Here is a 24,913-nt window from a genome sequence, read left to right as displayed (position 1 = left end):
TAACTGTCCATCTGCAGCAGTCACTTGATCTACAGAGTAACCTCTGTGCTATTCAGCTAAACTCTAGCTCAAGATTATTGAGCTAGATTCTATCCTCGGTACTGACCCAGCAAGCAAATTAAATATTTTAGTTATCTGTATGGCAGATAGTTAATGTCCCTCTTTATATAAACTTTCCTCTATACACTCATCTTCACTTTTAGTGTCTTCTTTTGGTGTTGTGATGATTAAGAACATGCCTGTCTGTTGATAAGTATCCCAGCTGCTGGGAGAGACAGCAAGGATAGCTATTATTTAGAGTGCTAAGAATTCAAGTCTCTGACAGCTTTCTCGTCAAAGATACAGTATCTGCGTAATTAGAACAGGAATTAAAATCAGTAATAAAACCAACATAAAATGAATGTGTCATGCCAATAGTCTTTAGTAATTTTTTTCAATGTAAGGGTTAAAACTACCATATCAAGATAATTGCATGGTCATACACAGAACACAAATGTGGGCACTGAGAGCATGTTTCAACACTACCAGAAAATATTTCTCACCAGAACCCTCTGGTTAAAGGCATTGACTTAAATCTAGCACCTCCCTAGAGGCAACTTCCTTTTTAAGAATAAGAAATGTTTTACCTTCAGGATATGGGTTCTTCTATATATTTGTAAATCAAACCTTCTTTCTATTCATTATGTAGAAGATGAATCTTGTCTTTGAAATTCCTTTGTAAGTCTCCCTTTAGATTATTATAACTAAATTATTTAGATTATTATAACTAATAATCTTGAAGATTTTATTTCCATTACTTTCTTCTACCCAAAGTCCCTCCTCATAGGTAGCTGACAAAATTCACAAAATTTACACCTTTAATATTCTTATACATTTAGTTGCAGATTTTTAATTTTAAGCCATTTTGATAATGTCTCTTTTCTGGGCTTTATGCTCTGTTAAGAATCAAAAAAGAAATAAACTTTAAATGTTTCCATTAATTTGGAATATAAACAATAAAGATTAGCAGAATCTCTTTTTTTACCATAGTCATAAGCCTGAAACTCAATAAATGTTTGTTGAAAGAAAATCTTAGAATAGCTTTTATAATTTTTGACCTTGAAAAATGTGCCATAACCATAAATAATTAAATTTAACCTAGATTTTCCTATGTGCATTAGTTTTTTTAAATTAATAAACTTTAATTTTTAAAGCTGTTTTAGGTTCACAACAAATCTGAACAGAAAGTACAGAGAGTTCCCAAATACTCCCTGCTCACCATCTCTCCCATTAACATCCCACACCACAGGGATACATTTGTTGCAATAAATAAATACATTATCATCACCCAAAGTCCATAGTTCGCATTAGAGTTTACTCTTGGAGTTGTACAGTCTATGTGTTTGGACAAATATTCAAAATGTATGTATCCATCATTACAGTATCATACAGAATAGTTTCACTGTCCTAAAAATCCGCTGTGTTCTTATTATTCACTCTTCCCTCTCCATCTAATCCCTGGAAACCACTGATCTTTTTTACCGTATCCATAGTTTTGTCTTTTCCAGAATGTCATATAGTCAAAATTACATACCATGTAGCTTTTTCAATTGGTTTCTTTCACTTCGTAATATGCATTTATTTTTCCTTTAGGTCTTTTCATGGTTTGATAGCTCACTCCTTTTTAGCACTGAGTAATATTCCATTGTCTGGATGTACCACAATTTGTTTATCCATTAACCTAATAAAGTTTTAGCAATCGTGAATAAAGCTGCTTTAAAATCCATGTGTAGGTTTTTGTGGAGACATGTTTTCAGTTCACCTGGGTAAAAACCAAGGAGAATTATTGCTTGATCCTATGGTATGAGTATGTATAATTTTATAAGGAATTGCCAAACTGTCTTCCAAAGTTGCTACACCATTTCGAAGTCCCATCAACAGTGAAGGGTGATTCTTGTTTGTTCCACATTCCTGCCAGCACTTAGTATTGTCTTTGTTTTGGATTTTGGCAATTCTAATAGGAGTATAATGATATCACATTGTTGTTTAAATTTGTGATTTATAATTCACTAATAACATATGGTGACATATGATGATGCTTCCTTGTCATTGGCATATCTGTTCAGGTCTAATTTTTTTGATATTTATCTTGTAGATATTCTCTGAGTTTCCTGGGTCTGTGATTTGGTGTCTGACATTAACTTCAGGAAATTTTCAGTCATTATTGCTTCCTTTCTCTCTTTCTTTCTCTTTTGATAGTCTCATTACATGCAGGTACATTTTTTGAAGAACAGAGTGCTCTGGCATTTTTCAAAGTGATTCCTTCCCCTCAGCCCTGCGGGAAGTACAAGAGGAGTTTTTCTCTGATATTTATTCTGAGGACTTGGTTGAGATAAAACTTACTATGACTGGGTCCTCATGGACTTTTTAACTCTCAGACTTGTCCATACTGAGCCTCCAGCAATTGCTCAATTAAGTTTAGATTTTCCTCCCTTGGCGTTTGTTCCTGTGGAGGTTTTACACATGGGTTTCTGGTTTGGTAAATTGCAATCTCTGTAGTCTCCTCTATCTCTGTTTTGGGGGATAGTCATTTGCCCTGTTACTTCACTCCTCTGATGGATCTAAGAAGAATTATTGATTTTTCAATTTGTTCAGTTTTTTCCTTGTTGTTAAAATAGAGTGGCGACTTCTAAATTAATCCCAGAACTGAAGTGATGTGTCTTAATTTTGACATTTACCTTTCCTTTGTAAGACCCATCAAGGCTACATTTTTTAAAAAACAGCTTTCATCAGAAGTATTGTGTGGGCAGTCATCAGTTCAAGACAATTAGCACTATATTTTATTATTATAGGGTTATTATCATTTACTGCTTTTCAAATAAAAGTAACTGAAGTTCTCTGGAAATACCTTAGTTATAATTGAGGTGAAGCATATGAAACATAATGAGGACTTTCGTGTGTTGGAATCCTGTGTTTATTTACAAAAATGGGCTTGTATGCTTTCGTGTCCATCTCTTGCTGCCATAGCCAGCAGACCTAAAGTTTCTCATTGAGAAGCTTTATACACACATCAATTTAAAACACCACTTTCATGGTAATAAGATGAAACACAAAATAACCTGGATATATGGTTTTACTACTTTATATTGATTGTTTAGCCTTAGTATCACAGGCAGAAGCACTGAAGGAAGAAATTGACAGCCTCCGTTGGCAACTCGATGCCTATAGGAATGAAGTCGAAGTGCTTAAACAAGAACAAGGCCAAGTCCACAGAGAAGATGACCCAAACAAGGAACAGCAGCTGAAACTCCTACAACAGGCCCTGCAAGGAATTCAACAGGTAAAGAAAAGCATTTTGGTTTTCTGAGCTTTTTGAAAGGATAGCATCAGCTCCTCACCTATAAAAGGGCCCCTGCAAATAGCAAATCTCTATTCTTCTTGATATCTAGTTCTCTAGCATAGCTGAGGAAGGGATTATGTGTTGTGGTTAACGAAATATTCTGATTAATACAGAGTTAGCAATGGATCACCAGTTTTCAAAGAATGAGCATTCAGTGAAAACTATTTAATAAAACTACACTGAACATAATCTAATCTTTATGTTTCAGAAGGTACTTTGGGATCTGGACAGGGCCTCAGAGTCCTTATGAAGAACCTTAATTACTTAGATATGAAAAAGTGCTGATGATTAAGTATCAAATTGATACAATGCTAAATAATACAACCTTTTATAAAGAGTGCCAGGAATCCTACACTTGTGTAGGTGAAAGCAAGGATGTTATGGGTTTTCAAGTATCAATGCTTTGGGCACATAATATTAATTTGCTCTTCTGTTTTGTTTTCACAATCATTTAAGTGAATGAATTTACCTGCACATTACTCTAAGTATAAAAAGTAAATAATTGCATCTAACTGTAATTTAATTTAAATACAACATTGTATAGTAGATGCTCAATACCTAGAAGTTTCATGTAACCAGCACCACAGTGAGCCTACAATTTAATAGATATCTGTTCTAATTATAGTAAAAGAGTAGTACTTATGAGTAAGGGTACTATTCTCCTTTGTCTTGCCAGACTACCAGCCATTTTTCTTGCAACTCAAATTGTGCAATATTTTTTTTAATTGTATGCCTTTAAATTAACTACAGCAAAGCTTATTGCTTTTTGGAAATCACAAACTGTGAACAGGAATTATCTTCTGGAAATAAGAGCTCCATATTCATATTACTTCACTATCATTGTCTTCCTATGTGACAAGCAATATCACATTAATATTTCACCTTTCTGATTAGCAAAATGTGTGAAATAATGATTACTTTTTATTGTCATCATGGAGTTTAATTAGATCATGTAAATTACATGAGAGTTTTTTTTCATTAAAAAATTGCATCTCCTCAGCTAGACTTCAAAGAATTTTGACAATGTCAAAATTGTACTGGGTCTTTTAGCCTTTCTTTTTGGGTCTTTTGCAAGCTTCTGGAAAGCAAGACTTCAGAAACATTTTCTTGTTGTTTCCCCTCTTACCTTGATTTTGAAACCATTCCACATAAGGACAGTTAAATGCTACTTAAATGCAATGATGAACTTTTTTTTTTATTTCATCACTTCAAAGACCTAACAATTAGGTCTCTACCTCCTAAAAAATTAACTTCATTCAGTTTGATTACATTTAATTGGAAAATAGCTTTGTAAACAATAATAAAATTTCTTTCATATTATCCCCAAAAGATGTGTAGTCTAATATGATGATTAAGAGCATGCACTATGAGGTTGACCCAACATAGGTCAACCCAACTCTGCCACTCGGATTACCTTAAGCAAACCACTAAATCTCTCTAAGCCTCAGGATTATGTATCATAGGGTTATTGGGAATCTTAAATGAGACCATGCATATGAAAACCTTTGGCACATGCTAGATGCTAAATAAATAACATTTTTTTGTAATAATTAATTATGATGAATCCAGTTCCTTGCCTACTACTTGTATTTAACAAATTTCATAAACTAGGCTTGGAAAATGGCTATTTGCAAGGATGCTTTGCAACATTTAGTTCCATGCAACAATCAAGATATTGTCTATACAGTATTCACTGCACCCTGCCCTTACCCTGGCTGTAATAGGAAAGTTAAGTGATTAGATCAGTTTCTCAAACTCTTTCTAAAATATGAACAAATACAAAGGAAGTTCATAAAAGGTAAATAAAATAAGCTTAAGTGAAAAATATCTTGATTTTCCCTTTAGTATAACTACATGGAGAAATGATTGTGTAGGCTAGGGTAAAGTGAGACAGGCTAGCCTAATATCTAATTTCAGCCAGGGTGTTTAAGTGAAGTACAACTCCTTAAGACTTTATTATCTTTGACCTTTCCTGTAGCATCTACTCAAAGTCCAAGAGGAGTACAAAAGGAAAGAAGCTGAACTTGAAAAAATCAAAGATGACAAGATACAGGTGGAAAAAATGTTGGAAAATCTTAAAGAAAAGGTACATGAGTCCTAAGTGAACCTACTCTCTTGCCATGCCCCCATTTTCGGTGACAATCAAAATGCTCTGGAAGTTACTGCAATAAGAATCAATGTGGAATGTTTGGCTGATGGGGGATTAAAAGCCCCATATCCAGAGTAATTCTCGAATCAAGGGCTCTGTTTTTAAGTGTAAGTCCTTGGCATTTCTAAGGGTTCTAGAGAGTGTACTTTTCAATTAATAAAATATCAGTACATCCCTAAAATTCCTGTCTTCCCTCTTGATGAAGACCTGAGTGGACGCCTCATCCCTGTTTCATCTTGTCAGGAAAATAACATAGAAAACTGGTGTGACGAAGAGTACCTTTAATTAAACATTTCATTAAAGGAAGAGAGAAACACAAACACAACTAGAACACTGATATTTCTTTGCATACCCTCCATCTAGTGTAATCATGAGCACTTGCAGGTGAAATAGCCAAAACCAAAAGGAGGGAAATCTTGGAAAGCAAACAAGGAAATACAATATTTTAAGCTAGATGATAGCAAAAAGGAAAGCAAGATGGGACTACCTAAAGAGAAACTGCAGCAGTAAGAACCACCAGTGAGTACCTCTAAGAGAGTCTACTAACATCTGGATGGATTAATGTATCACAACCATAAATGGGGTGCCCTGTCTATTTAAAGTATGCAAAGCCTACTGATGGTGTCTCCATTATACCTCTCTAATTTCTTTTAAGCCCGAATATTCAACTGAAAATTATCCCTTAGAAAGGAAGGCCTACTGATCAGAACTACCTATTTTTTAATTTTTCAATTAGAGTTGACATTCAATATTAGTTTCAGGTGTACAGCACAGCGGTTAGCTATTCATATAATTTACAAAGTGACCTCCCCAATTAGTCTAACACCCACCTGGCACTATACAAAGTTATCACAATATTGTTGACTATATTCCCTATGCTTTACTTTACATCTCTGTAACTAGTTTGTAACTACCAATTTGTACTTCTTAATCCATTCCCATTTTTCACTCAGCAACCCAACTCCCCTCCCATCTGGCAATCACAGGTTTGTTCTCTATATCTATGAGTCTCTTTTCACTTTGTTTGTCTCTTTTGTTCTTTAGATTCTATATATAAATGAAATCATGTTGTATTTCTCTGTGCGACTTATTTCACTTAGCATAATACTCTCTAGGTCAATCCATATCATTATAAATAGTAAGATTTCATTTTATTATGTATGAGTAATATTCCATTGTATATATGTACCACTTCTTCTTTATATAATCATCTATTGATGGACACTTAGTTTGCTTCCATAGCTTGACTACTGTAAATAGCACTACAGTGAACATAAGGAGTACATATATCTTTTCAAATTAGTATTTTTGTTTTCTTCAGCTAGATACTCAGAAGTGGAATTATTGGGTCATAAGGTAGTTCTAGCTTTAATTTTTTAAGGAACCTTCACACTGTTTTCCATAGTGGCTGTACCAATTTGCAATTCCATCAACAGTACATGAGGGTTCCCTTTTCTCCACATCCTTGCCAACACTTGTTTCCTGATTTACTGATGATAGCCATGCTGATAGGTGTGAAGTGATAGCTCATTGCGGTTTTAATTTGCATTTCTCAGGTGATTAGTGACATTCAGCATCTTTTCCTATGTCTATTAGCCATTCGTATGTCCTCTTTGGAGAAATGCCTATTCAGGTCTTCTGCACATTTTTTAATTGGATTATTTCTTTTATTGGTGTGGAGTTGTATTCTTTTTAATTTTTTGGATATTGACTACTTATAAAATATATCATTGACAAATAACTTCTACTAATTAGTAGGTTGTCTTGTTGTTTTGTCGATTGTTTCCTTTGCTTTGCAGACACTTTTTAGTTTGATGTAGTCCCATTTGTTTCTTTTTTCTTTTTATTTTTCCTTGCCTGAGGAGATATATCAGAAAAAAATATTACTAAAAGCAATGTCAGAGAGTTTACTGCCTGTTTTCTTCTATGAGTTTTATGGTTTCAGTTCACACATTTAAGTCTTTAATCCATTTTTAGTTGATTCTTGTATATGGTGTAAGAAGGTTGTCCACTTTTCATTTTTTGCATGTGTCTGTCCAGTTTTCCCAACACCAGTTTTTAAGTAAGCTGTCTTTACCTCCATTGTATATTCTTGCCTCCTTCATCATAGATTGAATGACCATATAGGCATGATTTATTTCTGGGCTCTCTATTCTGTTCTATTGATCTATATGTCTCTTTTTATGTCAGTACTGTGCTGTTTTAATTATTATAGCCCTGTAGTATAGTTTGATATCAGATAGAGTGATATCTCCAATTTTATTCTTCTTTTCCAAGATTGCCATGGCTATTCAGGGTCTTTTATGGTTCCATATAAATTTTACAATTATTTGTTCTACAGAACAGCCTGGTTTTAATGTCTCAGAAGCAAGAGAAGATTAGGATCTTAGACTAAGAGCCAGAAGTCAACAATTCTACAGTTCCACAGGAGCTCATGCTCTTTATCTTCTGTGCTCAGCTCAGGAAGATGCAATGCATACAGGCTCTGCATGTGTTTGCCAGCATAGTGGCTTACCCAAGAGTGCCATTAAGAACTGGCAACCTGGATGTAGTTGAAATAAATGATTGAAAGTGTTTTCTTCTGGAGACCACTTGCAATATGCTTTTAATTTTTCAACTTCAGAAAAACAACTCACTTTCCAGTTTTGTGAATGCCATTAAAAAATTGCAGAGAAATTCATTTATCAAGCTTTTAATTGAAAAGTGCTAAAGTTGCTCTATTTAGCAGGACTTTCCTCATACTATCAGAGTTTCTAAAATATCCTGGAGCTGCTACATGGTTGTTTCACTTCTTACATCAAATGGAGCATAAACCCAGAAGACTATAGATAGACTTGGGATTATGCTAATGACATTATCCTTAGACTCACTCTTTAAGATTGCCATCACCAGTACCATGCCGTTTTGAATACTATAAGATTATTTGTTCTAGTTATCTGAAAAATGCCATTGGTGTTTTGATAGAGATTGCAAGGAATCTATAATTTATTGCTTTTGGTAGTACGGACATTTTAACGATATTAATTCTTCTTATCCATGAACTAGTATATGCTTCCATTTATTTGTATCTTCTTCAATTTATTTCTTCAATGACTTACACTTTTCCAAGTACAAGTGTTTTACCTACTTGTTTAAAATTATTCCTGAGAATTTTACTGTTTTCGATGCAATTATAAATGGGATTGTTTTCTTAATTTCTCTTTCTGCTAGTTCATTAGTGGTGTATAAAAATGCAAACGATTTCTGAATATTAATTTTGTATCCTGCTACTTCACTGAATTATTTTATCAGTTCTAACATATTTTTTGGTGGACTCTTTAGGGTTCTCTCTATACAGTATCATGTCATCTGCAAATAATGACTGTTTTACTTCTTCCTTTCCAATTTAGATGCTTTTTATTTCTTTTTTTTTTCTGATTGCTTTTGCTAGGACTTCTAATACAATGTTGAATAAAAGTGATGAAAGTGGACATCTTTTTCTTGTTCTAGATCATAAGGAAAACACTTTTAACTTTTTATTGTTGAGTATATTAGCTGAGTGTTTTTCCTATATGTCCTTTATTGTGTCAAAGTATGTTCCCTCTATTCCCATTTTACTAACTTTTTTATCAGAAGTGGATGCTGGATGTGTCAAATGCTTCTTTGCATCTATTAATAAGATCATAGAATTTAAATCTTTTAATTTATTAATGCAGTGTATCACATTAATTGAATTGCATATATTGAACCAACCTTGTACCCCAAAGATAGATACCAGTTAATTATGGTGTATGATCTAAATGTCTAACTGAATTAATTTTGCTAATATTTTGTTGAGGAATTTTTCATCTATGTTCATCACGGATTTTAGGCTATAATTTTTCTTCATAATGTGTTTGCCTGGCTTTGGAATTAGAGTAATGGTGGCCTCATAAAATGAGGTTGGGAGCCTTCCAATATCTTGAATTTTTTCAAATAATTTGAAAACGATAGGAATTCATTCTTTTTTAAATGTTTAGTAAAATTCACCTGTGAAACCATTTGGTTCAGGAATTTTGTTTGTGAGTTTTTTTTAATTAATTAATTTACTTTTCATGGTGACATTGGTTAACAAAATATGATAAGTTTCAGCTGTACACTTTAACAGTAGGCATATATATATTTACACTGTGTGTTCACCTCCCATAGTTAGATTTCTTTCTGTCAGCACACATATGACTCACTTTAACCCATCTGATTCCCCCCATGCCCCACCACCTACCCTCAGGTAACCTCTAGTCTATACTCTGTGCCCAAGAGTCTCTGTTTGTTTGTCCTGTTCATTTGTTGTTTTAGGTTAATATCCATATAAGCGATATCATGTGATTTTCAAGTTGTTCTGTCTGGCTTATTTCGCTTAGCAAGATTGTCTCAAGATCCATCCATATTGTCACAAAAGGCAGTATTTCATCTCTTCTTATGGCTAAGTAATATTCCATTGTATATATGTACCACAGCTTCTTTAGTCAATCATGTATCGTAGAACACTTCGGTTGCTTCCATGACCTGGCAACTGTGAATAATGTTGCTATGAACATCACTGTGCAAATATATTTTCAGATATGAGTTTTCAAGTCTTTGAGGTAAATACCCGGTAGAGGGATTGCTGGATCATATCGTAGATCAATTCTTAGTTTTATGAGGAAAGTCCATACTGTTTTCCATAGTGGCTGTACCAATTTGAAGTCCTGCGAGCAGTGTATGAGGGTTCCTATTTCTCAGCATCCTCTCCAGCATTTGTTATTACTTGTCCTGTTGATTATAGCTATTATAACAGGTGTGAGATGGTTATCTCATTGTGGTTTTGATTTGCATTTCCCTAATAGCTAGAGATGTTAAACATCTTTTCATATATTTGTTGGTCATTTGTGTGTCCTCTAGGGAGAGTGTCTGTTCAAGTCCTCTGCTCATTTTTTGATTGGATCGTCTCTTTTCTTCTTGTTGTTGAGTTGTATGAGTTCTTTGTATATTTTGGATATTAGGCCCTTAAGAGGCGTTGCTGGCAAATATATTTTTCCATTCAGATGGTTGTCTCTTTACCTTATTGACAGTTTCTTCTGCTGTGCAGAAGCTTTTTAATTTGAGGTAGTCCCATTCATTTACTTTTGTTTTTACTCCTCTTGCCTTTGAGGTCAAATTCATAAAATACTTTTTAAGTCTAAGGTCCATGAGTTTAGTTTCTATGTTTCCTTCTATGCACTTTATTGCTTCAGGTCTTATATTCAAGTCTTTGATCCAATTTGAGTTAACTTTGGTGTGTGGTGATAGACAACAGTCTAGTTTCATTCTTTTGCAGGTAGCTTTCCAATTTTCCAGCACCATTTAATAAAGAGACTTTCCTTTCTCCGCTGTATGTTTTTGGCTTTTTTTTGTCAAAAAATATTCACCCATATAAATGTGGGTTTACTTCTGGACTCTCAATTTTGTTCCATTGGTCCGTGTGTCTGTTTTTCTGCCAATACCGTGCCATTTTGATTACTGTCACTTTGTAGTATAATTTGAAGTCGGGCAGAGTGATGTCTCCAGCCTCATTCTTTTATTGGAGGATGGCTTTGGCAATTTAGGGTCTTTTGTGTTTCCACTGATGATTTTTTGATGATTTTTGATGAATCTGATGATTTTTTGTTCTATTTCTTTAAAAAAAAAAAGATTGGATTTTGATGGGGATTGCATTAAATTTGTATAATGCTTTAGGTAACACAGTCATTTAATCTGTATAATACTTTAGGTAATACAGTCATTTAACTCTGTTGATTCTTCCAATCAATAACACGGAATATATTTCCATGTCTTTGTATCTTCTTAGATTTCTTTTAATATGGTCTTATAGTTTTCATTATATTGGTCCTTAACATGTTTCGTTAGATTTATTCCTAATTATTTTATTCTTTTTGTTGCAGTTGCAAAAGGAATTATTTTTTCCACTTCTTTTTCTGACACTCCATTATTAGAGTATAGGAACACTATGGATTTTTGGACAATGATGTTATATCCAGAAACTTTACTGCATTTGCTTATTGTTTTTACTAGTGTTCTTGTGGAGTCTTTAGAATTTTCTATATAGAGAATCATGTCATCCGCAAATAGTGACAGTTTGACTTCTTCGTTTCCTATTTGAATGCCTTTTATATTTTTCTCTTGTTTGAATGCACTTGCTAGGACCTCCAATGTTATATTGAATAACAGTGGCGATAGTGGACAGCCTGGCTTTGTTCCTGATCTTAGAGGGAAATATTTTTGTTTTTCACCAGTAAGTATAATGGCTGAGGGCTTGTCTTATATGGCCTTTATTATATGAAGGTACTTTCCTTCTGTACTGATTTTGTTAAGTGTTTTGATCATAAATGGATGCTGTATCTTGTCGAAAGCTTTTTCTGCATCTATTGATATGATCATATAATTCTTATGTTTTAATTTGTTTATGTAGTATATCACACTAATCAATTTGCATATGTTGAACCATCCCTGTGCCCCTGGAATGAAACTCACCAGATCATCTCGTATAATCATTTTAACAAGTTGCTGTATTCAGTTCGCTAGTATCTTACTTAGGATATTTGCATCTGTGTTCATGGAAGATATTGGTCTGTAGTTTTCTTTTTTTGTGTTACCTTTACCAGGTTTTGGTATCAGAGTAATATTGGCCTCATGAAATGAGTTTGGAAGTATTGCCTCCTCTTCAATTTTTTGGAAGAGTTTGAGGAGAATAGGTATCTAATCTTTGAATGTTTGGTAGAATTCACTGGTGAAGCCATCTGGTCCTGGACTTTTATTTTTTGGTAAGCTTTTGATGATTGTTTAAATTTCCATACTGCTGATCAATCTATTTAGGTTTTCCAGTTCTTCTTGATTCAGTCTAGGAAGGTTGTATTTTTCTAAGTACTGGTCCATTTCTTCTAGGTTATTAAATTTGGTGTTATATACTTTTCATAGTATTCTTGTGTGATCCTTTGATTTTTCTCCAGTGTCTGTCATCATTTCCCCTCTTTCATCCCCGATATTTTTTATTTGTGTCCTTTATCTTTTTTCTTTAGTGAATCTAGTCAGGCGTTTGTTAATTTTATTAACTTTCTTAAAGAACAAACTCTTTGTTGCATTTATGTTTTCTATTTTTTGTTTGTTTGTTTGTTTTCATTTTCATTTATTCATACTCTAATTTTAATTATTTCTTTCCTTCTACTGATTTAGGCTTTATTCGTTCTCCCTTTTCTAGTTTTTTAAGGTAAAGTATTACATTGTTCATTTGGGCTCGTTCTTGTTTTTGGAGATAGGCCTGTAATTATATGAACTTTCCTCTATGACTGCTTTTTCCGTGTCCCAAAAGTTTTGATATGTTGTACTATCATTCTCATTTGTTTCTATGTATCTCTTGATCTCTGTTTTTATTTCTTCTGTGAACCAGTCATTCTTCAGTAGCATGTTGTTTAATATCCAATTATTTGTAGTTCTTCCTGCTTTCTTTTTACAGTTGATCTCTAGTTTCAAAGCATTATGATCAGAGAATATGATTGATATGATTTCAACCCTCATATTTGTTGAGGTTATCTCTGTGTCCCAGTGTGTGGATTAAACCTTGAGAATGTTCCATATGCACTAAAGAAGAATATATAAGCAGCTGTTTGGGGATGGAAGTCTCTGTATGTCAATTGTGTCCAGTTGGTCTAATGTGTCATTTAAGGATCTTATTTCCTTATTGATTTTCTGTTTGTATAATCTGTCCATATCTGACAGTAGGGTATTTAGGTCTCCTACTATGATAGTGTTTTGGTCTGTTTCTCCCTTTAGATCTGTTGGTAATTGCTTTATATATTTCGTGGCTCATTTATTGGGAGCCTAGATATTAATAATTTCTATGTCTTCTTAGTGTATGATTCCCTTTATCATTATGAAGTGTCCTTCGGTATCTTTCTTTACCTCTTATATTTTGAAGTCCATTTTGTCTGATATTAGTACCACTACTCCTGCTTTTCTCTGAATGCCATTTGCTTGAAATATCATTTTCCCCCTTTTCAATTTGAGTCTATTTTTCTTTGGAGCTGAGATGCATCTCCTGGAGGCAGCATATGGTTGTTTTTCTGATCCATTCTGCAACTCTGTGCCTTTTTATTGCTGAGTTCAGTCCATTTACATTTATGGTAATTATTGAAATCTGAGGTCTTCTTATAGCCATTTTATATTTTGCTTTCTGGTAGCTTTGTATTTCCATTGCTTCCTTATATTTGTGTTTCTGCTTTTTTATTTTGGTTGGCTTTTGTAGGTTTTCCCTCTGGTTCTTTTTTATGTTATATACTTCAGTTCTGAATCTTTGGTGTGTGGTTACCATTACAAGTATATAAAGGATAATATATATAAGCCTCAATAATGCCTTTTTTTCATTATTTTTCATTCTTCAGTGTCTCTCTTCTTCCTTCTGATTATTTGTGGATTTCTGTCTTTGATATCACTTACCTTTCCTCTATTTGGTGAAAGGAAGTACCAGCTTAGAATAATATATATATTATTATACATATTAGAATAATATATATTAATATATATAATTTAGAATAATATATATTAATATATATAATTTGAATATTTAATTCCATTCCATTCTGGCTTGTAAGTTTTGTGCTGAGAAGTTCAAAGATAATCTAATGTGTTTTCCTTTATAAATTACTATTTTCTTCTCCCTGACTGTCCTGAGAATTCCTTCTTTGTCATTGATTTTTGATAATTTTAATACAATGTCTTAAAGAAGGCATTTTGGGGTTGAGATACTTGGGTGGTCTATTGAATTCTTGAATTCTAAGCTCCAGTTCATTCTTTAGATTTGGGAAATTCTCTTCAACTATTTGTCTGAAAATACTTTCTAATCCCTGCTCCTTTTCCTCACCTTCGATAATGCCCATTATTCTTATGTTTCCTCTCCTGATGGTATCAGCTAGTTCTTGTATTTCTCTTTCATTATTTTTCATTCTTCAGTGTCTCTCTTCTTCCTTCTGATTATTTGTGGATTTCTGTCTTCAATATCACTTACCTTTCCTCTATTTGGTCGACTCTATTTCCCAAGCTTCCTATTTCGTTTTCCAACTCTTGCAGTGTTTTTTGTTGTTTTGTTGTTGTTGTTTTTGTTTTTGATTTTTTTATCTGCAGAAGATCTATTCTGTTCTTTTTGAGGGTTTCAGTCTCCTTGCTAAAGAACTCATTCTGCTCATCTAGTTGTTTTGTCAATTCCTGAAATTGTTGATATGACTCCTTTCATATCTCACTGAGTGTTTTTAGAAATACCATCCTGAATTCTCTATCAATTAAGTTGCATATTTCTATGTCTGTAAGCCTATTTTCTGGAGATTTTTCTCTTTCAGAGCTGCCTTGTCACCTAGGTTGTTCATTGTGTTTAATGGACTATTTCTCCACTGGGGCATAATGGAAGTGTATTTTGCCTTTTTTACAGAAGAAGGTTTATTATATAAACATCTCTTTTTAGCCTGTTGCAAAGAAGGCACTTTTCTTTTGGTTTCCAGTAGGTATCTAAGCCTCTTGGATCCCTTCTTTATGGAAAGCCTCAATAATGCCTTTTTTTTTTCTTATAGATGTTTAATCACGCTCACTACTCTTAGTCAGTCCCTGTTAGTGTTAGCGACAGTTTTGGTAGCATTTGCTCAGATTCTCCTGGGGCTCCACGGTGTTCGTTCTCAGAGAATATGGGGGAATGGGCCCTCTGGATTGGTGTTTGGGGGCTGCGGCTCAGACTTGGTTTTGCACCCACAGCTGTCTCTCACTCTGCCATGTTTCTCTAAACTCTATGGGTCGTTTTTTTGATTACTGATTCGATTTCATTGGTAGTAATCTGTCAGTTCAGATTTGTTTCTTTATGATTCAGTATTGAAATGTGATATGTTTCTAGGAATTTATTCATCTCCAGATTGTCTTATTTTTTGGCATATAATTGTTCATATTGTTTTCTTATAATCCTTTGCATTTCTGTGGTGTCAGATGTCACTTCTCTTTCATTTCTGATTTCATTTATTCAGAAACTCTTTTTTTTCCTTGAGTCCAGTTAAAGATTTATCAATTTTGTTTTTTCAAAGAACCAGCTCTTGGTTTCTTTGATTTTTTTTTCTGTATTATTTGTTTAGACTCTATTTCATTTATTTTCAACCTGATCATTGTTATGTTCTTCCTTCTGCTCACTTTGGGCTTGTTTGTTGTTATTTTTTTAGTTCATTTAAGTGTAATGCCAGATTGTTTATTTGAAATTTTTCTTGTTTCGTAAGGGAGGCCTGTATTGCTTTGAACTTCTCTGTTAGCACTGCTTTCACTGTGTCTCACATATTGGGGGTCATTGTGTGTCATTTTCATTTTTCTCCAGGTAGGCTTTGATTTATTCTTTGATTTCATTATTAACTCGTTAGTTGTTTAGGAGCTTGTTATTTAATATTTATGTGTTTGTGTGTTTTCCAGGTTTTTTTGTTTGTTCGTTTCTTGTAATTGATTTCTACTTTTATACCACTGTGGTGAGAGAAAATTCTTAATACGATTTTAATCTTCTTAAATTTATTGAGGCTTGTTTTGTGGCCTAATATGTGTCTATCCTAGAAAATATTCCATGTACACTTGAGAAGGATGTATGTTCTACTGCTTTGTTGTGAAATGCTCTAAGAATATCAATTAAATCCATCTGGTCTAGTGTGTCATTTAAGGCCACTGTTTCCTTTTTTATTTTCTGTCTGGAAGATACGTCCACTGGTGTCAGTGGAGGGTTAAAGTCCCTTACTATGACTCTATTGATGTCAATCTCTCCCTTTATGTCAGTCAATATTTTCTTTATATATTTAAGTGCTCATATGTTTGGTGCATAAACGTTTACAAGGGTTATATCCTCTTGTTGTATTGATCCCTTTATTATTATGTAATGTCCCTCTTTGACTCTTATTATCAGCTTTGTTTTATTTATTTTTATTTATTTATTTTTTCATCTTTGTTTTAAAGTCTATTTTGTCTGAAATAACTTTTGCTACTCCAGCTTTTTTTCATTTCCATTTGCATGAAAACTTTTTCCATCTTTATGCTTTGGGTCTATGTGTGTCTTTTGGTCCGAAGTTGGTCCCTTGTAGGCAGTATATGTATGAGTCTTACTTTTTATCCATTCAGCTGTCCTGTGTCTTTTGATTATAGCATTTAATCCATTTACATTTAGAGTGATTTTGATAGGTGCATAGTTATTGCTATTTTGTTATTAATATTTATGTTTTATTTCTTCTTCTTTTTAAAGAAGTTCCTTTAACATTTCTTGTGATACTGGCTTGGTGGTGATGAACTCCTTTAGTTTCTTTTTTTTTTCTTTTCTGTAAAAGTCTTTATTTCTTCTACAATTTTAAAGAAAAGCATCACCGGGTAGAATAGTCTTGGTTGTAGGTCCTGGCTTTTCATCATTTTGAATACTTTGTGCCAATCCTTTCTGGCCTGCAATGTTTCTATTGAGAAATCAGCTGACAGTCTTATGGGAGCTCCCTTGTAGATAACTAAACTTCCCTTTTCTTACTTCTTTTAAGATTGTCTCTTTATTTTTACCCTTTTAGCATTTGAATTATGGTGTGTCTTGATGTGAGCCTCTTTGGGTTCATCTTCTTTGGGACTATCTATGCTTCCTGGACTTGTATGCCTATTTTCTTCAGCAAGTTAGGGAAGTTTTCCATTATTATCTATTCAAATAGATTCTCAACTATTTTTTCTCTATCTTTTCCTTCTGGTACCCCCATGATGTAAATGTTGTTACACTTGATGTTGACCCAAGGGTCCCTTAAACTATCTTCATTTTTAAATGCTTTTTTTTATTTGATGTTCCAATAGGCTATTTTCTGCTGCTCTGTCTTCCAAATCACTGATTCAATACTCTCTCATATAATCTGCTGTTTATTCTTTCTAGTGTATTCTTCATTTAAGTTATTATATTCTTTATGTCCTTTTTCCAAAGTTCTCATTGAGTTCCTTGACCATCTTTATAATCAGTGTTTTGAACTCTGTATCTGTTAGATTGCTTGCCTCCATTTCCTTTAGTTCTTATTCTGACATTTTTCTCCTGTCCTTTCATTTGGGACATGTTTTTTGTCTCCTCATTTTGGCTACCTTTATATTTGTTTCTATGTATGAGGGAAGTCTACATTTCCCATTCTTGGCAGGATGTCCTTATGTAGTAGGTGTCTTTTGTGTCCCCATGGCACATTCTCCATGATCACCTCCAAGAGTATCCCTTGTGTGGGTTGTATATGTCATCCTATTATAGTTGAGCTTTGATTGTTGTTGGCACGTCAGCTAAAATTTTGATGTAGTCATGCGAGGAGGTGAGCACAGCATTTACTTACTCCACCATCTTTACCAGAACCATGTTTTTTCCACTATTATTAAGGGAATTTTTTAGTGCAAGGATGTTTTCAGTGCTTTAATGTAAGCAGCGTAAGTCTAAATGTTTCCCAATCTGAAACTGAATATACCATGAAGTAACAGCTGGAGGATAAGGAAAGAGATCCAAGTGATAATCAGAAAAATATGAGTCAGAGTATATTTTTTCTGTTATTTTAAGCAAAGTTTCTTTCAGAGAAAGTTATGACAGTTCATTATAAACTGATCTCTGTGAAACTGATTTGTGACCAAATATTTCAACTTGATACAATTAGGTTAGAAAGCAAAGTACCATTTCATTGGACTGCAAATGTAATTTTAGGTTGAAAGGAAAGTAATGTTTTGGTTGAGGAGGAATTTTTTTCTTTTGGCTCGAGTTTCTTGATACTAAACTGCAGTGTGAGTTATTGCCAGATTTTTGCAATATTCTAACATGGCTATGTCTTACTACAGAAAGAACTAGTTATTTGAATCTGCTAGTAAAATTCAAGGTGATAAGCATCCCTTCAGTATGCTTTCTAATTTTTTAAACGCCAGCTATAATAAAATTGAAGTCAAATTTCAGCAAGACTACAGTTTTATTCAGGGTGGCTAAAACTTTTGGGGATATTTTCTGAGCTTAAATCACCCCCAATCTGTTAAACTCTCACACTTAAGAAATGGCTTACTAGATTATTTAATGTTTTAAGGGGATTAGCAACAGATGTACAGCCAATGGCTTAGAAGTGAGCCAGTAATCTAAATCAAATGTGGCATAATAGTTACTGCCTGGATTAGATTGTAAAGGCCAAAGATTGAGTAGGTCATCAAGAAATGTTTCCCTTCTGACGATAGCCTGAAAGCCTGTTAATCCAGAAAACAACATGTTTGGCAGCATAGACCATTCATTTTGTTCATGGGCAGCATCCTGGAAGTTTTGAAAACATCTTTAAAGAAAACAGAAGGAATCCTGTCCTGCTGAGGGATTGTGGAACGGAAGAAATGGAAAAACATCTCAATCAGCCACAATCTGCCCCTACCAGGCACAATAAACAATAAATGTTGGGTCTGGTTCTCCGAATTACTTGTATAGAGTCAAGAATGATGAAGGCAGAAAACTAAAAGTGATGAAGATGAATGCCTAATTTTTTTCTGTTTTGAAGCCATATAAATAAGCTTTGGATTACTTGTGATGCTTTTGTAATTTATGCTCTTTTTCTTCCTCCCATTCAATAATCAGAATTAGTATTATTTTTAGAGTGCTGTGTTAAGAAGTTCCTTATGTAATTAAAACCAAGTCTGTTACCAAATGAAGTGAACTGACCCAGGAAGCATATTATTCCCACAGGAAAGCTGTGCTTCTAGACTGTGTGCATCAAGCCAGGATAGTGACTACCCTCTTGAGAAGAACCTGAACAGCAATCCTATCAAATCTGAACGTGAAGCCCTACTAGTGGGTAAGGAAGGTAACACACACATACAATGTATAGAGTACAGTGGAGAGGAGGAATGATTTACTTAAAATGAATAAGCGCATGCTGAACATTTATAAAGTGTGACAGTGCAAGGATCCAAAGTCCTGAAGACAATAGGATAAGAACAAATAAATATTTCAATAAAAATGGTAACAGCAGTCCCCAGCAGTCTTCAAGCTCCTTGTGGCCACCGTCACATCAAATGTGTCAGTATAAGCACTATGCTAAGAGGTTGTCTGTTGGAGAAACACAATGTAGATTTTTTAAATCTCTATGCAAAGATAGCTGAGCCCTCTCACTCCCATTCAAGGGTCAATGCAGAAACCATCTGGCAGAACTTTTCCAGGTGAGCCTATGGAGGAAGCGTGTGCCTCTCTTAAGCTTTTCCAGGTTACTTGCAGATGACTCAGAAAGCTCCCTGTGAGGTGTTGGACATTGTGGGCTCTGATAACATAAATGCTAGAATTCCTCTAGTTATGTAAAAATTCATTCACAGAGGCAAGATAGCATAAATTGTTAAGGAATCTGACAGACCTAGCCTCCTGTCTTGATCCCACCATTTCCATCCTGAGTTTCAGTTCTTCCATCTGCAAAATAGGTATAATATTACCTATTTCAAAGGGCAGCTGTATCAGATGCAATAATTCATCTAAATTACTTAGTACAGTACCCAGCCCATAGTAAGACCTCAATAAATTAGAACCATTTTGCACTTACAGCACTATTCAGAAATGCTTACTGACTTTATATTCTATTTGAAGAACAGTGGCAGGTTGAGGTCCTAAAATATTCAGTCATTTAAAAGGATCCAATCTTGATCTCAGCAGATAATTTTAGTGGCCCTCTAGGAAGCTAAGCCACAAAGTTGTCCCACCCCATCTCAAAAGTTCTCCACACTGATCAGCTTCTGCATATTTTTTTAAGATATATGTGCCTTATTTGGTAATGTATATTGTACTCAGATTTAACAGTTCAATATGTAAATAAAGATGCTCAGAGAGATCTGCCATTGAGTCTTCAAGAAAAGTGACAACTTATTTCCAATTTCCAACTCAAAGTTAACAAATTGGCATGGCAAATGGGAGACCTGTCAGAGAAGAGCTGGGAGTGGGGGCAGAATGAAGCTTCTGTAAATGGATAGTTATAGAAACAAAGATTCTTAAGATAAGTGTTTCTTGCTTTGTTTTTGTAAAGAAAGGAGTCTTGAGCTGACAGAGAAAAGGAAAAATCTATTTTTTAAACTGGTTCTTTCTTTTGGTATGAACCTACAAAAAACTGCTTAGTGTTTTGAAACCTATGGAGCTGTTTCTTGGCATTTGACAGTCTTTCTTGACCATAGCATCTAGAATTCCTTTCAACATAGAATGTTTTCTTCAGAATTTAAGTTTGTCAGCTTGAGTTAGTGTTTAAAAATGTAATTTGCCTGGTCATTTAAAATAGTGTTATAAGTAATAGCATCTATTTTAAACAGATTTTGAAACCTACCATCAGTTCCTCCTGATCTCCCAACCCACCCCCATTGCCATCTAATATTTGGAGGATTTTCATAAAGAACTGATATGAACTTCAAGCTACTATTTAAATTTGTGATATTCTTCGTCAGTCACTAAAAGGGGCAGACAAGTTGTAGTTTATAAACCAAATTAATTTTAGGTTTTATTTCCTGGAAGTTTTCAGTAAACTCAATTCTGGGTCTATCTGAGGTACCTAAGATCTTATGAAAGGAGGTGAATTCAAACAATTTAAAGAAAGAAATGTCGACTTTTGAACAATTTGTATTCTATTCATTGTCAGAGAAAGAAGTATTAGAAAAATTAACCTGATAGCCAGAACAATCAAGGCAATATTTGTAGCTGCCAATGACCCCAGAGTTATGCTAAGCAGAAACCATGCATATTCCTGGAAGCTGTGATCTGCTATAAGAGTTCTGTTCCTCAGGGCTGTGAACACCAATAAAATGCTAGTGACCACTTGAAGTGAATGAAATGTTTGGCTTTTCTTTATAGAGCTACTCACAGAATAAAACCCAAATATAATTAGAAGATTCTCTTGTGAGAAGCATGAGGTTAATCAGGAAAAGTACATGATTTGCACTTTTGCCATGACGACAAGACATTATTAATGCATAAGAAGCTAAAGTTCAATTTAAAGGCCGTGCAGAGGAACTGCGAAAACCCAGCAGATTCTGAGTTTATTGTAAAATTCTAAATTAATTGTAAAATGTAGAACTCAAATTGTCTTCGGCCATCATAAATGATGAAAGTGTCTCCTCAAATGTTAGCTTTTCTACATGTGATGCAGTGTAGTGAAAGGCGTATGAGTAGTGGTTAAAAGCTATTATTTCAATTCAAATACCAGCTTTGCCACTTACCAGCTGTGTGACCTTGGGCAAGTTGCTTAAATTTTCTATGCCTCAGTGTCTCCTTATCTGTGAAATGAGGATGATAATACCTACCTCACAATATTGTTGTAAAGATCAAATGAGTAAACTACGTGTAAACTTAGAATAGTGCCTGGTATATAATATGTTGTACATAGGAGTTAGTTCTTGCTATACAGTATCATGTGGCATCTCAAAGAATACAATGCTCAAGTGTAACCTCCATGGTATTGTCTCTATAGAGATTATCTCCACATTCCTTCATGTCCACCCATTTGGAGCAAGCATTGAATACATCTATTCCTACTTGCACCGTCTAGATAATAAGGTATGTGGGGGCCTGAAATAGGCATGCAAGGAGATATAAGGTTCTTTGTGAACTTGTGACCTTACTCTCCACAAGCATGAATAAGTCATTAGTACTCACTCTAAGGAAATTTCCCTTGCCTATTCTCTCACTGTGATTCAGTATAGAGCCTCTCTCTTGCAAGTAAGGTGACCATCTGTCCCCGTTTGTTTGAAACTGAGGGATTTCCTGAGACTTAGGACTTCCAATCCTAAAACAGGAAGTCCTGGGCAAACCTAAATGATTTGGCCACCCAGCTTCCAAGACAAATCTTAGAAGAATGTTCTTTTTCCTCTTAATTTACGTATAAACTGCAAATTAACCAACATTTGTCACCAATCAAACTTTAGCCCTGGTCTATTAGCCATTAGCTAATGTTAATTTTCCAAGTTAGAAGTCTTATGCCAACCACCTCCCCACCATCACTATCATCACTGCCATTATCTATGATGAAACAATCAAGGCAGTGACAAAAAAAAAAGATGGAAGAATAAGTCTGTAACACAGACTGAATATTTGCTCACAGCTGATCTCGTAGGCTACTTCATGCCCTGGATGCTATCCTGTGGGGGAACTCACAAAGTGTCAGGAGCAAGGTTAATACTAGTTCCTTAGAAAGTGAAGGATGCTGCATAGAGGTGGGAGGGACTCTTGACCCCTCAGAATAAATGAATTCACAATAAATTTTTTCAGAAGCAGCATTCAGTTAAAACTGCTCATGGATTGTACTCACTATTTTATAGGATCTGAACCTTCTGAGAAATTCCATTAGAATACAGATTCCTGGCAGACTCCTAAACATCCTGGATGTCCAAAATGTTAAGCTGTTTAAGCATATGTCCTCCTAACAGAGGCACTGGCCCATTTGAGAATTCAAATGTGGAAATACTTTGTCCTCATGGCAGTTTCTTTTTTCTGTTCCAACTAGTACACCTTCCTCATTTATCTCTGGGAAATGATGCTATTCTACAATTAAATAGCCCATTTGGCAGTGAAGGGAGGGATGGAGTGAGAGCACCAGGACTAAGTGGTCAATCGAAAATTGGACTATATGTCAGTAAAAATTATCTGATTCTTTTTTTAATTGTAAAAATAATGGATACATATTGTCTTAAACATGTAAGTAATACAGAAATATAGTAAAAGGAAAATTGAAAGTTACAATCTTGCCCCTCAAGGATAACCACTGTTAACAGTTTGGTATATCTTTATTTCAAACCCTTTTTCATGCATATGCTGCACCAATATTGTACATATACATCAATAAACATTACATATTTATGTTTTTTGAAGTGGGAATTCAATTCTATATGCACCAATTGTACGTATACATCAATAAATATTACATATTTATGTTTTTTGAAGTGGGGATTCGATTCTATATGATACTCTACAATGTGATTTCACTTAACTGAATAGTGTCTAGTACTGATAAGAAAGCTTGACCTCACTCTTAATGTAAATCCAGTTTCTCCTAAGCAGCTTTCTGTCAGAGTAGTGTCAGGACCTCTGAAAGAGAGCTTGCAGTGGTATCAAGAGAAATTGATGTGTGTGTGTGTGTGTGTGTGTGTGTGTGTGTGTGTGAGAGAGAGAGAGAGAGAGGGGGGGGTTTGATGGCAATCATTTCTGCCTCCCTCCTTTCCCAAAATGCTTTGCAGCTTCAGGCCTGCACATAGCATCACCAGTACTGATCAGCTGCCATTCAGCTGGCTACAAACCCAAGCCTCTCCACATGCCTGACATCAACTCTTCCCAATGGAAAGCACAGTAGTAATAAATCTCAAAAATATCATACTAACTGAAAGAAACTAGTCACAAAACACTATATATTGCATGATTATACATATATGAAATTTTCAGAAAAGGCAAAACTTCAGTGAAAAATTAAAGTCAGGAATTGAAAGTGAGAATTAAGTTTAAAGGTGCACAAAGAAATTTTGAGAAGTGATGGAATGTTCTAAAACTGAATTGTGGTGACAGTTTTTATAAATTGTATAAATTTCTTAAATTTGTACAATTGTATACTATAGAAAAATGTATACAAATGTATAAATTTACTAAAACTCAGCAAACTGTACATTTAAAATAGGTGAATTTATTGTATGTAAATTATACCTAAATAAAACTTATGAAATACATAAAAATAAAGCTCAGTGGACTCTGGTGGTCACAGCAGAGGAAGGCTGCCATCTGGAAGATACTCACCCAACACATACACATGCACAAAGAAGGGAAGAGGTCAACTCCACCCCCAACACACACCTACGTATCAGCATCCAAAAGTAGACAACATTGGAAGAAAAAGAGCCACATTAGAATGGTGGAACTGGTTTTGAATGGAGATGTCCTCTCTGTCTCACAGATCTGCACCAGTGATGTGGAATGTCTCATGAGTAGACTCTAGTATACCTTCAAGCAAGAAATGACTGGAGTTGGAGCAAGTCCGGAGAAGAGATGGATATTCTGTGGCTTTGAGGGCTTGAAACTGACCTGAATCCCTTTGCCTAACAACTTGGGATCCTGAAAATAAATGTGTGTTGGACAAGCTTAGAAAGTGATTTGTATTTTCAATAGTTTTCACGTGGAAATTGTTTTAAAATTGTCAATTCATTCCTGAAGGCTCTTTTAAGTTAAAATAAGGATCCTAGAATAGCATCTAGAACCACAGGCCCTAAAAAGAAATTTACTCAAAACTCAGGTGCTGTAACTTCCTCCCTTTTGATCAATTGGGATAATTAGCAGTATTGAAAAAGGCCTAAGGCCAAAGAGCAGTTGGGGTGTTTTTGGTGTCTGTACTACTGTTGTA

At 34.5% G+C, this 24,913-nt stretch overlaps 1 protein-coding gene across 1 annotated transcript in view; it reads left to right on the top strand.

Moving 5' to 3' along the window:
* The window catches only part of ENOX2 (ecto-NOX disulfide-thiol exchanger 2), a 90,415-nt gene extending 65,814 nt beyond the window's left edge, over positions 1-24,601 (top strand). Inside the window, 5 exon segments of the mRNA XM_011384242.1 lie at positions 3,138-3,319; positions 5,358-5,465; positions 19,255-19,363; positions 22,004-22,089; positions 24,470-24,601. Of these exon segments, the coding sequence (XP_011382544.1) occupies positions 3,138-3,319; positions 5,358-5,465; positions 19,255-19,363; positions 22,004-22,089; positions 24,470-24,601 (617 nt within the window).
* The last annotated feature ends 312 nt before the right edge of the window (positions 24,602-24,913 follow it).

The sequence above is a fragment of the Pteropus vampyrus genome, unplaced genomic scaffold (genome assembly GCF_000151845.1).
Source record: "Pteropus vampyrus isolate Shadow unplaced genomic scaffold, Pvam_2.0 Scaffold566, whole genome shotgun sequence".
Classification (NCBI taxonomy): domain Eukaryota; kingdom Metazoa; phylum Chordata; class Mammalia; order Chiroptera; family Pteropodidae; genus Pteropus; species Pteropus vampyrus.
This window is presented reverse-complemented; position numbering and strand designations above follow the sequence as displayed.